The sequence below is a fragment of the Corvus hawaiiensis genome, chromosome 29 (assembly GCF_020740725.1).
Source record: "Corvus hawaiiensis isolate bCorHaw1 chromosome 29, bCorHaw1.pri.cur, whole genome shotgun sequence".
Taxonomy (NCBI): Eukaryota; Metazoa; Chordata; class Aves; order Passeriformes; family Corvidae; genus Corvus; species Corvus hawaiiensis.
Window position 1 is genome coordinate 1,913,235 of NC_063241.1, and position 12,283 is coordinate 1,925,517.

Consider the following 12,283-nt stretch of genomic DNA (forward strand, 5'->3'; position numbering starts at 1 on the left):
GACATGGGTGGGATGAGGGACACAGGCAGGGGACACTGGGGACATTGGGGGCACTGGCGGGGGACACTGGGGACACTGGGGACATGGGGGGCATGGGCAGGGGGCACTGGGGACACAGAGGATGATGGGGGCACGGGCAAGGGACACAGAGGGTGATGGGGGGCACGGGCAAGGGACACGGGGGACATGGGGGGGATGAGGGGCACAGGCAGGGGACACTGGGGACATGGGGGGGATGGGCAGGGGACATTGGGGACACTGGGGACATGGGGGGCACGGGCAAGGGCACAGCCAGAGGGACCCTTGGGGACATGAGAGGATATGGGGGGCATGGGGAGGGGACCCTTGGGGACAAGGGGCACAGCCAGGGCACCCTGGGGACGTGGGGGCTACAGGATGGCACATCCAGGGACCCCCTGTGAGTGTGGGGGGACAGGGGGACACAGCCTGGGGGACCCTTGGGGACAGGAGGGGACAGGGGGGCACTGCCAGGTGTCACCCATGGGGACAAGAAGGGACAGGGGGGCACTGCCAGGTGTCACCCGTGGGGACAGGAGGGATGGGGGTGCTGGAGATGGCACTGAGGGGGGGACGTGGGGACACAGGGACAGGGGGATATGGGGATGGGAGGGGAATGTGGGGACATGGGGACATGGGGACACGGGGATATGGGGACAGGGGGACAGGGAGGGGAGGATACGGGAACACAGGGAACTGGGGACACAGGACACAAGGGATTTGGGGACACTGGGATAGGGGACATGGGGACAATACACACACGAATATTGGGGACACGGGGACATGGGGACACAGGGACACGGAGGCATGGGGACACGGGGACATGGGGACATGGGGATATGGGGACATGGGGATATGGGGATATGGGGACATGGGGACATGGGGACACAGGGACACGGGGACATGGGGACATGGGGACATGGGGACATGGGGACACAGGGACACAGGGACATGGGGACATGGGGATATGGGGACACGGGGACATGGGGACACGGGGATATGGGGACATGGGGACAGGGGGATATGGGGACACAGGGACACAGGGACACAGGGACATCTCACCCGGGACAGGTCCACCTGGTACTTCCTGCCCAGCTCATCCAGGACAGTTTGTGGTCATCCTGAGGGACAAACGTCACCCCTGTCACCGCGTCCCCATGGCCAGGGGGCAGGGCCAGCTGTCCCCAGGTCACCCACGTCACCCGTGTCCCCCCCCACCCAGAGGGAATGGCCAGCTGTCCCCAGGTCACCCAAGTCACCCATGTCCCCCCAGCCAGGGTGGTATGGCCACTGTCCCCATGGCTCCGTGTCACCTGTGTCCCTCTGGATGGGGTGGCACGGCCAGCTGTCCTCAGAGTCCCCCACCACCCACGTCACCCACGTCATCATGTCACCTCAGCTGGGTGACACGGCCAGCTGTCCCCATGACCCCACATCACCCCAGCAGGGTGGCACGTCCCCATGGCCCCACAGCACCCATGTCCCTCTGGACGGGATGACACAGCCAGCTGTCCCCGGAGTCCCTCCCATGTCACCCACGCCACTGTGTCACCCCAGCTGGGGTGACGTGTTCAGCTCTCCCCATGTCCCCACGGTCCCATGTCACCCATGTCCCCCTGAATGGGGTGGCGTGGCCAGCTGTCCCCACAGACCCGTGTCACCCACATCACTCATGTCCCCCATGTCCCCCCCCCCAACCAGGGTGGCATGGCCACTGTCCCCACTGTCCCCACTGTCCCATGTCCCTCATGTCTCCCACGTCCCCACGGTTCCATGTCACCCATGTCCCCTATGACCCTGAAGTCCCCCATGTTGCCCGTGTCCCCCATGTCACTCATGTCCCCATGGATGGGATGGCATGGCCAAGTGTCCCCATGGTCCCACGTCACCCATGGCCACTACATCCCCAATGTCACCCATGTCACCCCCATGTCCCCACAGATGGGATGACATCCCCATGTCCCCCATGTCCCCTGTGTCACCCCCATGTCCCCACGGACAGGATGACATCCCCATGTCCCCCATGTCCCCTGTGTCACCCCCATGTCCCCATGGACGGGATGACATCCCCATGTCCCCCATGTCCCCTGTGTCACCCCCATGTCCCCATGGACGGGATGACATCCCCATGTCCCCCATGTCCCCTGTGTCACCCCCCATGTCCCCATAGACGGGATGACATCCCCATGTCCCCATGGTCCCATGTCACCCCCATGTCCCCACAGACGGGATGACATCCCCATGTCCCCATAGTCCCGTGTCACCCACATTCCCCATGCACTCCATGTCCCCAGTGTCACCCATGTCCCCCATGTCCCCCACACCCCCCACGTCACCCGTGTCCCCATGAATGCAATGACATGGCCACCATCCCCATGTCCCCCATGTCCCCTGGATCACCAATATCACCTATATAACCCTGTCCCCATGTCCCCCTGTCCCCCATGATCCCATGTCCCATGCCCCCCGTCCCTCTGTCCCTGTCGCTGTCCCCCATGTCCCTCATGTCCCCATGTCCCCATGTCCCTGTGTCCCCATGTCGTCCATGTCTCCCTGTCCCTATGTCCCCATGTCCCCAATGTCCCCTATGTCCCTGTGTCTCTATGGTCCCATGTCCCCCTGCCCCCATGTCCCCATGTCTCCCTGTCCCTCTGTCCCTGTCACTGTCCCCATGTCCCCCCGTCCCCATGTCCCCATGTCGCCCATGTCCCCATGTCCCCATGCCTCCCTGTCCCTCTGTCCCTGTCGCTGTCCCCCATGTCCCCCTGTCCCCATGTCCCTATGTCCCCATGTCCCCATGTCCCCCTGTCCCCCTGTCCCTGTCACTGTCCCTGTGTCCCCATGTCCCCCCTGCCCCCATGTCGCCCATGTCCCCCATGATCCCATGTTCCTATGTCCCCATGTCCCCATGTCGCCCATGTCCCCAATGTCCCCAATGTCCCTCATATCTCCCCCATGTCCCCAATGTTCCCCATGTCCCCAATATCCCTCATCTCCCCCCATGTCCCCATGTCCCCCTGTCCCCATGTCCCTATGTCCCCCATGATCCCATGTCCTCATGTCCCCGTGTCCCCATGCCATCCATGTCTCCCTGTCCCCATGTCCCCATGTCATCCATGTCTCCCTGTCGCCCATGTCCCCGTGTCCCCAATGTCCCTCATATCTCTCCCATGTCCCCAATGTTCCCCATGTCCCCTATGTCCTGGTGTCCCTACGGTCCCATGTCCCCCATGTCCCCATATCCCTATGTCTCCTGTCCCTATGTCCCCATGTCCCCAAGTACCCACGTCCCCATATCCCCCTGTTCCCATGTCCCCATGTCCCCCATGATCCCATGTCCCCACGTCCCAATGTCCCTCATATCTCCTCCATGTCCCCAATGTTCCCCATGTCCCCACGTCACCCATGTCCCCATATCCCCCTGTCCCCCTGTCGCTGTCCCCCGTGTCCCCATGTCCCCCATGTCCCCCTGTCCCTGTCCCTGTCCCCACTCACCAGGTTCACCTCCTTCTTGAGCTCGTCCAGCTCCTTCTCCTTCTGCTTCCTCTTCCCACCGCCATTCTCGGACGTGGTGGCCGCGGGCGAGTACTCGCGGCCGGCCTGCGGGGACACCCTCCATGGGCACGGGGACCCCCCCCGGCGGGCAGGGGACCCTCCCCACCGCCAGTCCCGGGCCAGGGCCATTACCGTGGGTGTGGAGGTCACGGCCAGCACCGGCGTCACCGTGGCCACCGGCATCGTCGGCGCGGGGCGGGGCGGCGGGCACCGGGCGGGCCGTGGGCGGGGGGGCACGGCGGGGGGGCACGGGGGGGTCAGCGAGGTCACTGGTGGTGGGGGGGGGGCGTGTTGTGGTCATCAGGGTGGCATTGTGGGCATTGGGGAGTGGTGGTGGTGACAGAGGTGGCACTGTGGTCACGGGGTGGTCACCAAGGTGGCACTGTGGTCATTGGAGGGTGGCACTGTGGCCATGGGGGGGGCTCACTATGGGGGGGGGGGGTCATTGTTGTCGCCAGGGGGTCATTGTGGTCATGGAGGGGGTCATTGTGGTCATGGAGTGGCACTGTGGTCATGGGGGTGGCACTGTGGTCACCAGGGTGGTTCTGTGGCCATGGGGGTCATTGTGGTCATGGGGGTGGCACTGTGGTCATGGGGGTGGCACTGTGGTCACCAGGGTGGTTCTGTGGCCATGGGGGTCATTGTGGTCATTGAGGGGGTCATTGTGGTCATGGAGGTGGCACTGTGGTCACCAGGGTGGTTCTGTGGTCATGGGGGGGCGGGGGGGGTCACTGTTGTCACCAGGGCAGCATTGTGGTCATGGGGGTGGCACTGTGGTCACCAGGGTGGTTCTGTGGCCATGGGGGTCATTGTGGTCATGGGGGGGTCACTGTGGTCACCAGGGTGGTTCTGTGGTCATGGGGGGGCGGGGGGGGTCACTGTTGTCACCAGGGCAGCATTGTGGTCATTGGGTGGCACTGTGGCCATGAGGGGTCATTGTGGTCATTGGGAGGGGTTGCTGTGGTCACCGAAGTGGTTCTGTGGCCATGGGGGGGTCATTGTGGTCATTGGGAGGGGTCGTTGTGGCCACCGAGGTGGTTCTGTGGCCATGGGGGGGAGGGGTCATTGTGGTCATGGGGGTGGCACTGTGGTCACCAGGGTGGTTCTGTGGCCATGGGGGGGGTCATTGTGGTCATTGGGAGGGGTCGTTGTGGCCACCGAGGTGGTTCTGTGGCCATGGGGGGGTCATTGTGGTCATTGGAGAATTATCGTGGCCATGGTGGGAGGTGTCACTTTGGTGACAGAGGTGGCACTGTGGTCACCACGGTGGCACTGTGGCCGGCGGGGGGGTCACTGTGGTCACCATGGTGGCTCCATGGCCACGGGGGTGGCACCGTGCTCACGGTGGGGGGGGTCACTGTGGTCACCACGGTGGCTCCGTGGCCACGGGGGTGGCACCGTGCTCACGGTGGGGAGGTCACTGTGGTCACTGTGGTGGCACTGTGGTCGGTGTTGGGGGGAGTCCCCAGCGTGTCACTGTGGCCACGGGGGCCAGGCCGGGGACGGGGGTGGCACTGTGGCCACACGGGTGGCACTGTGGCCATGGAGAGTCCCTGGGGCTACAGGGGGGTCACTGTGGCCGGGGGGGTGTCACTGTGGCCAGGGGGGTGTCACAGTGGCCATGGGGGTGTCACCGTGGCCATGGGGGTATCACTGTGGCCAGGGAGTGTCACTGTGGCCGGGGAGTGTCACCGTGGCCATGGGGGTGTCACTGTGGCCATGGGGGTGTCACGGTGGCCATGGGGTGTCACTGCCATCCTGGGAGACCCCCAGCACCATCGTGGGGGGGGCACCAGGACCACAGGGATGTCCCCAAGGTCACGGGGGGGGGGGTGGTGGGGGGTCTCCTGGGCCACGGCAGTGCCACCGCAGCCAGGGGGGTGTCACCGTCGCCCCGGGGGTGTCACCGTCACCACGGGGGGATCCCCACGCCCACGGGGGGTCCCCACAAGCCAGACAGAGCAAGAGCCCCCCAGGCTGCCATGGAGGGGGAGGCAGGGCCCTCCCTCTCTTTGGGGGGGGGGAGGGGTGGCAGTGTCACCCCCCTGTCCCCAGGGGTCCCCCGGTGGGTGGCACGGCCGTGGGGGGGGGCGGGGTGGGGGGGGGACCGATGTCATGGAAAAGCTCCGGGAGCCAAAACCAACACTGGGAGCTGGGGGAGGGGGGCGGGGGGGGGCTCGAGTTACCGGGGGGGGGGGGGGGGAGGGCACGGAGAGCACCCCCAAATCACCGTGAGGGGCACCCCCAACCCACGGGACACCCCCGGGGGGGGCACCCCAGCTCCCCCCCAGCACCCCAATTGTGGCTCCGCATTGGGGGGGGAACCCACCTGAGGGACCCCCCCCGCATTTGGGGGAGGGGAGGGGGGGGCGGGGGGGGGGGTGTCGGGTGTCGCGCGTGTCCCCCCCCCCCACCTTGGGGACAGCGCCAAGGGGACACCCGGGGGGGGGGGAGGAACCCACATCCTGCGGGGTGCCCCCGCTTTTGGGTGGGTGCCCGGGGTGGGGGGGGTTTGTTTGGGGGGGTGGGCGCGGGGCCAGCGGCGCTCGGGGCCCCCCCGCGGGCGTTGCCAGGCACCGGGACCGGGGCTCGGGGCAGCCGCGGGCACCGAGCCACGGGGGGGGGGGGCGGGCACGGGGGGGTCCCGCCCACGGGGATCGCGTTTTAGAGCGCGGGGGGGGGCCGCGTTTGGACCCCCCCACCCCTCAAAAAAAGACCCCGGGTCAGGGGGTTCTGCAGCCCACGCGTGACTCTGACGGGGGGGGGGGGGGGGGGGGTGAAGGGGAGGTGGGACCCCCGTGGGGGGGGGGGCTTGGGGGGTCGAGGAGACAATTTGGGGAGGGGGGAGCACCCACGGGGGAGGGGGGGGGGGCCCTGGAGGGTGCCGGGGGAGGGGGTAGCGCGTGGATCGGTGCCACCTGCGCGGGTGCCCACAGCGGGGGGAGCCCTGGTGGAGCGGGGGGGGTCCCGGGGCGGGGGTCCCGTGGGGAGGGGGGGGGTGCCAGGGTGAGTCGCGGGGCTTCTGGGGAGGGGGCTCTGCTTGTGCCGGGGGTGTCCCGGGGGTTGTCACGCCGTGGGTGCCAGCCCTGTGGGGGAGGGGGGGGTTCCGGGGGGGGCTTCTCGCGTTGGGGTGGTGCTGGTCAGGCGCGGGATGGTTGCACCGTGGGGGTGGGTGGGGGGGTCTGTGAGGGTGTCCCGAGTGGGTTTGGGGTGTCCCGAGGGGGTTTGGGGTGTCCCGAGTGGGTTTGGGGTGCCCCGCGTGGCGGCGGGGGGGGGGGGGGGGGGGTGGGTTTGGGGGGTGCCCAGCTCAGGCGCGGGGTGGTCGCGGGTGAGTGACCGCTGCTGGGGTGTCCTCTCGGGTGGGGAGGTCTGGGGGGGGGTTTTTTTGGGTGCCCCGCGTGGGTCCGTGCCCCGCGTGGGCGCCCCGGGCCGCCCCTTACTCACCCCTCTGCCCATGGCGCTGCCGTCGCCGTTCCCAGCCCGGGACACTTTGGGGGGGGGCGCGGCGACAGCGGCCGAGAAAAACCCGGCGGGCCCCGCCCGGGCCGGCCCCCCCCGCCCCCACCCCGCCCCCCCACCCCCCAACCCCCGCCCGGCCTGGGGGGGCTCCTCCCGCCCCACCGCGGGGGGGTTTGGGGGGTCCCAAGGGGGCTCTGGGAACGCAGGTGTGCGGGGGGAGGGGGGTGACCCCTCCTGACCCCCCCAAATCCGAGGGGACGCTGACGTCCGGCCCCCTCCATGGCTCAGCTGTAAGGGGGGGCGGCTCGTTTCTGGGGGGGGGGGATGGGGGCTGACCGGACGCTTCGGACCCTCCCTGACCCACCCCCGTCAGAGCAGGGGGTGACCCCATGGGGGGGTGTTTTTTTTAAGGGGGGGGGATCCCGCCAAACTGGTGTGTGCCCAGTGCTCCCAGTCTGATCCCGCTGGCACCGGGAAGTGGCCGGGAATGTGGCCGGGGGCTAAAATTAGCCCGGGAATGGGCGAGAGTTGGGGGGACACCGGAGGTGGGGGGGTGTGAACTGGGGGGGCTGTGCCAAGGAACGGCTGTGCCCGGGATCCGACTGTGCCAGGGAACGGCTGTGCCCAGGATCTGACTGTGCCAGGGAACGGCTGTGCCCAGGGAACGGCTGTGCCCAGGATCCGACTGTGCCAGGGAACGGCTGTGCCCGGAATCCGACCTGTGCCAGGGAACGGCTGTGCCCAGGGATCGGCTGTGCCCAGGATCTGACTGTGCCAGGGAACGGCTGTGCCCGGGATCGGCTGTGCCCGGGATCCGACTGTGCCAGGGAACGGCTGTGCCCGGGATCGGCTGTGCCCAGGATCCGACTGTGCCAGGGAACGGCTGTGCCCGGGATCCGACTGTGCCAGGGAACGGCTGTGCCCGGGATCGGCTGTGCCCGGGATCCGACTGTGCCAGGGAACGGCTGTGCCCAGGATCTGACTGTGCCAGGGAACGGCTGTGCCCGGGATCGGCTGTGCCCGGGATCGGCTGTTCCCAGGGATCGGCTGTTCCCAGGGGATCCACGGTGCCCCCGGGACCGGCTGTACCTGGGCACACGGCTGTTCCCATGGTCCGACTGTTGCCAGGGATCCAGCTGTGCCCAGGCAGCGACTGTTGCCAGGGTCCCAGGGTTCCCAGGGATCCAGCTGTGCCCAGGGTCCGACTGTTGCCAGGGTCCCAGGGTTCCCAGGGATCCAGCTGTGCCCAGGGTCCGACTGTTCCTGGGATCCAGCTGTTCCCGGCATCCACTTGTGCCCACACCGGTTGTTCCCGGGACCCGGCTGTGCCCACGGAGGCTGTTCCCGGGAACAGGTTCACTCCCGGTGTCCGGTTGTTCCCGGGCTCCGGGCTGTTCCCTGCACCCAGTTATTCCCAGCATCCGCCTGTTCCCGGTGTCCGGTTGTCCCCGAACTCTGCCTGCTCCCGGTGTCCGGTTTGTTCCCAGTCTCCCGGTATTCCCAGGGTCCGGCTGTTCCCAAACTCCGGCCATTCCCGGGTTCCAGCTGTGCCTGTCCCCCCCTCCCCATCCCGCCCCCCCAGTGTCCCCAGTGCCGCGCCAAGGTCCCCTCCCAGTACCCCCCCCTTCCCCCCCCTTCCCCCCCCCCGGCTTTATCTCCATGGCAACCGCCAAGGGCAGCTCAAGGGCGGGGGGTGCCCGGCCCTGGGGCCCCGCACCAGTGACACCAGTCTGCACCAGTTATCGGCTCCCCCAGCCCACGGCTCCTCTCCCCTGCGCCAGCCGCGCCCTCCCAGTGCAGCCCAGTATGCTCCCAGTATGGACCTGGCGCGCCCCGTCCAGCCCTGCATCCCCAGTGCAGACCAGTGGCCCCAGTCCGGACCAGTTCCCCCAGTCCGGACCAGTCCCCCCAGTCCAGACCTGCACCCCCAGTACCTCCCAGTCTGCCCCAGTGCCCCTCCAGTCTGTCCCAGTACTGCCCAGTTTGCCCATCTTCCCCAGCATCTCCCTGTCCATCCCAGTCTGTCCCAGCACCTCCCAGTCCCCCCAGTCTGTCCCAACGCCCCTCCTGTGCTATTCCTCCCAGTGCCCCCAGTCCATTCCAGTCCCCCGTGTTCATCCCAGTCCCTCCAGTCCATCCCAGTACCCTCAACCTCTCCCAGTCCTTCCAGTGCCCCCCAGTGCCTCCCAGTCTGTCCCAGTCCCCCCAGTGCCTCCCAGTCTGTTCCAGTCCATCCCAGTGCCTCCATTCCTTCCCAGTGCCTCCCAGTGCCTGCCTGCTCCAGTTCCCCCCAGTCCATCCCAGTCCTCCCAGTCCATCCCAGTCATCCCAGTCCTTTCAGTGCCCCCGTCTGTCCCAGTGCCCCCAGTCCACCCAGTGCCTATCTATCCCAGTCCTCCCGTCCATCCCAGTCTCCCCATTTCTTGCAGTACCCCAGTCTGTCCCAGTCTGTCCCAGTCCCCCCAGTCCCCCCCAGTCTCCCCATTTCTTGCAGTACCCCAGTCTGTCCCAGTCTGTCCCAGTCCCCCCAGTGCCTCCAGTCCATCCCAGCCGCGGCCAGTTACCCTGGTCCTGCCAGCCCTTATCCCCTCATTGTCCCCTTTCACGGAGCCCCCTCGTTCCTCCACTGTCCCCTCTCTGTCCCCCCCTTGTCCCCTCTCTGTCCCCCCATGTCCCTCCGCTGTCCCCGCCGTCCCCCCACTGTCCCCCCCGCTGTCCCCCCGCTGTCCCCCCATCCCTCTGTCCCCTCTCTGTCCCCTCTCTGTTCCCCCACTGTCCCCCCCGTCCCTCCGCTGTCCCTCCGCTGTCCCCCCCGCTGCCCCCCCGTTGTCCCCCCTCATCCCCGCCATGTCCCCCCCGCTGTCCCCCCGCTGTCCCCCCTCATCCCCCCGCTGTCCCCCCCGTTGTCCCCCCCGCTGTCCCCCCCCATGTCCCCCCCGCTGTCCCCCCCCGCTGCCCCCCAAGCTGAACAAACACCGATGACGCGGGGACCGGGGCCACGTGCCGGGACTGTCCCCACGGGGGACCCGGGCACCGGCCCACGCCCCCCCCCCCTCCCCTCCCCCTCCCCCCCCCCTTCCCACAGCCCTCCCCCAGCCCCTCCCAGTCCTCCCAGTCCTCCCGCTCCTCAGACCCGCCCCCAAGTCTTTGCAGCCCCTTCAAGTCTCCCCAGTCCTCCCAGTTCACCCAGACCTTCCAGCCATCCCCTTCCAGTCCCTCCAGTCCATCCCAGTCCATGCTCTCCCCAGTCCATGCTCTCCCAGTCCATCCCAGTATCCCCAGTACTCCCTAGTACCCCCCAGTCCTTCCAGTCCTCCCACTCGCCCCACTCGCCCCAGTCCTCCCAGTTCCCCCAGTCTCTCCACTCTCCCACTCCCCCCAGTTCCCCAGTCCCTCCAGTCCCCAGTCCTCCCAGTCCCCCCCCAGTCCCTCCCAGTCCCTCCCAATCCTCCCAGCCCCGCCCAGTCCCCCCAGTCTTCCCAATCCCCCCAGTCCCTCCACTCCCCCGCTTCCCCAGTTCCCCCAGTCCCTCCCCAGTCCCTCCCAGTGCCCCCCAGTCCCCTGCCCGTGCCCCGCCGCCCCCCGCCCCGCGCAGCTGCTGCCCGTGGGCGGCAGGAATGTGACAGCCGGGGGGACACGGGGACACGGCGGGGGGGGTGACACGCGTGTGCAACACACAGAACACGCGCGTGCAACACAAAACACGCGCGTGCAACACACAGAACACGCGTGTGCAACACAGGACACGCGTGTGCAACACACAGGACACGCGTGGGAGCCCGAGGGGGCTCGGGGGGGCCGCGTAGCCCCACGTGTCGCCGTTTTTGGGGGGGGTCGCAGCCTCTGTCCCCCCGGACCCTCCCACGCGCGACGGGGGCGGGGGCGGGGCCGGGCTCAGGGGGTGGGCGGGGCGTTGGCGGCGCTCGGCCCCCGTTCGGCTCGGCTCGGCTCCGTTCGGTTCTGCTCGACCCAATCGGCTGCGTTCGGCTCGCCTCAACCTTGGCTCGGCTCCGCCCGGGTTCGTTCGGCTACTTTCGGATCTATTCGGCTCCACTCAGCCTCGCTCGGCTCCTTTCGGTTTCGTTCGGCTCCTTTCGTCCTCGCTCGGTTCCTTTTGGCTCCGCTCGGCTTTAATCGGCTCCTTTCGGCTCCGCATCACCCAGCGCCGCCCCCCCAATTTAGGGGGGGGGTCCCATGGGGGCGCTGGGGAGAGGGGACAATGGCGGGGGCTCTGTGCCCTCGCCCACCTCAGTGACCCCCTGCCCGTGGTGTCACGGGGGTCTCGGTGCCCCTCGCCCGCCCTGGGAGTCCCAGTGTCCTTGGAGACTCCCCCCGCCCACCCTGGGGGTCCCAGGTCCTTGGAGACCCCCCCCCCCACCCATCCTGGAGTCCTCATGTTCTTACAGGACCCCCCCACCCCCGTCTCACTGGGGGTCCCACGTCCTTGGAGACTCCCACGCCCACCCTGGGGGTCCCCACGTCCTTGAAGGGGTGCCACTGACCACTGCCTGCCACCCTGTAGGAATTAGGGCGCTCTGCCCACCCCTATTTCACCCCGAATTCCTCAGTGGACCCGCTGGATTGCTCCCCCACCCCCCCCCCCCTCGAGGCCCCAAAGCCAGGGACACCCCAAATCCACCTCCCGCACCCCAAAATCACCATCACCGTTAGAATGGGGGGGGTTTATTAAATAGATTCACGTTTGGAGCCCATCACGGCTGGCCAAGGTCCCCTTGCTCCCGCGGGGGATTTTGGGGTCCCTCGAGCCCCCCGATCGCAGGAACACCCTCCCCTCCCCCCAAACACAGGGACACCCCAAATCCACCACCACCATCATAACTGGGGGGATATTTATTAAATAGATTCATATTTTGAGACCATCACCGCGACTCGGGGCTGGCTGGCCAAGGTCCCGCTGCTCGCACGGGGTGTTTTGGGGTCCCTATTACCCCCCAAACCCAGGGACACCCCAAACCCACCACCACCACCACCACGGGGAGGGATTTTCATTATATACACCCACATCTTGATGGCATCACCGCAACTCGGGGCTGCCCAAGGTCCCGTCGCTCTCCTGAGGGATTCTGGGGTCCCCTTTGCCCCCCCAAACCCAGGGACCCCCCAAAACCACCACCACCACCATAACCAGGGGGGGATTTTTTTTGCTGTATACACCCAGATCTTGTCGGCATCACCGCGACTCGGGGCTGGCCAAGGTCCCGTTGCTCTCGCGGGGGGACATCTCGGGGTC

The 12,283-nt window shown here is 67.7% G+C and overlaps 1 protein-coding gene across 1 annotated transcript in view; it reads right to left on the reverse strand.

Annotated features, from left to right (window-relative positions):
- The window catches only part of LOC125318150 (sodium/potassium-transporting ATPase subunit alpha-2-like), a 30,787-nt gene extending 26,983 nt beyond the window's left edge, over window positions 1-3,804 (reverse strand). Inside the window, 4 exon segments of the mRNA XM_048288627.1 lie at window positions 1,081-1,124; window positions 1,127-1,139; window positions 3,514-3,618; window positions 3,706-3,804. Coding sequence (XP_048144584.1) covers window positions 1,081-1,124; window positions 1,127-1,139; window positions 3,514-3,618; window positions 3,706-3,756 — 213 coding nt within the window. The 5' untranslated portion in view covers window positions 3,757-3,804.
- Window positions 3,805-12,283: the final 8,479 nt, after the last annotated feature.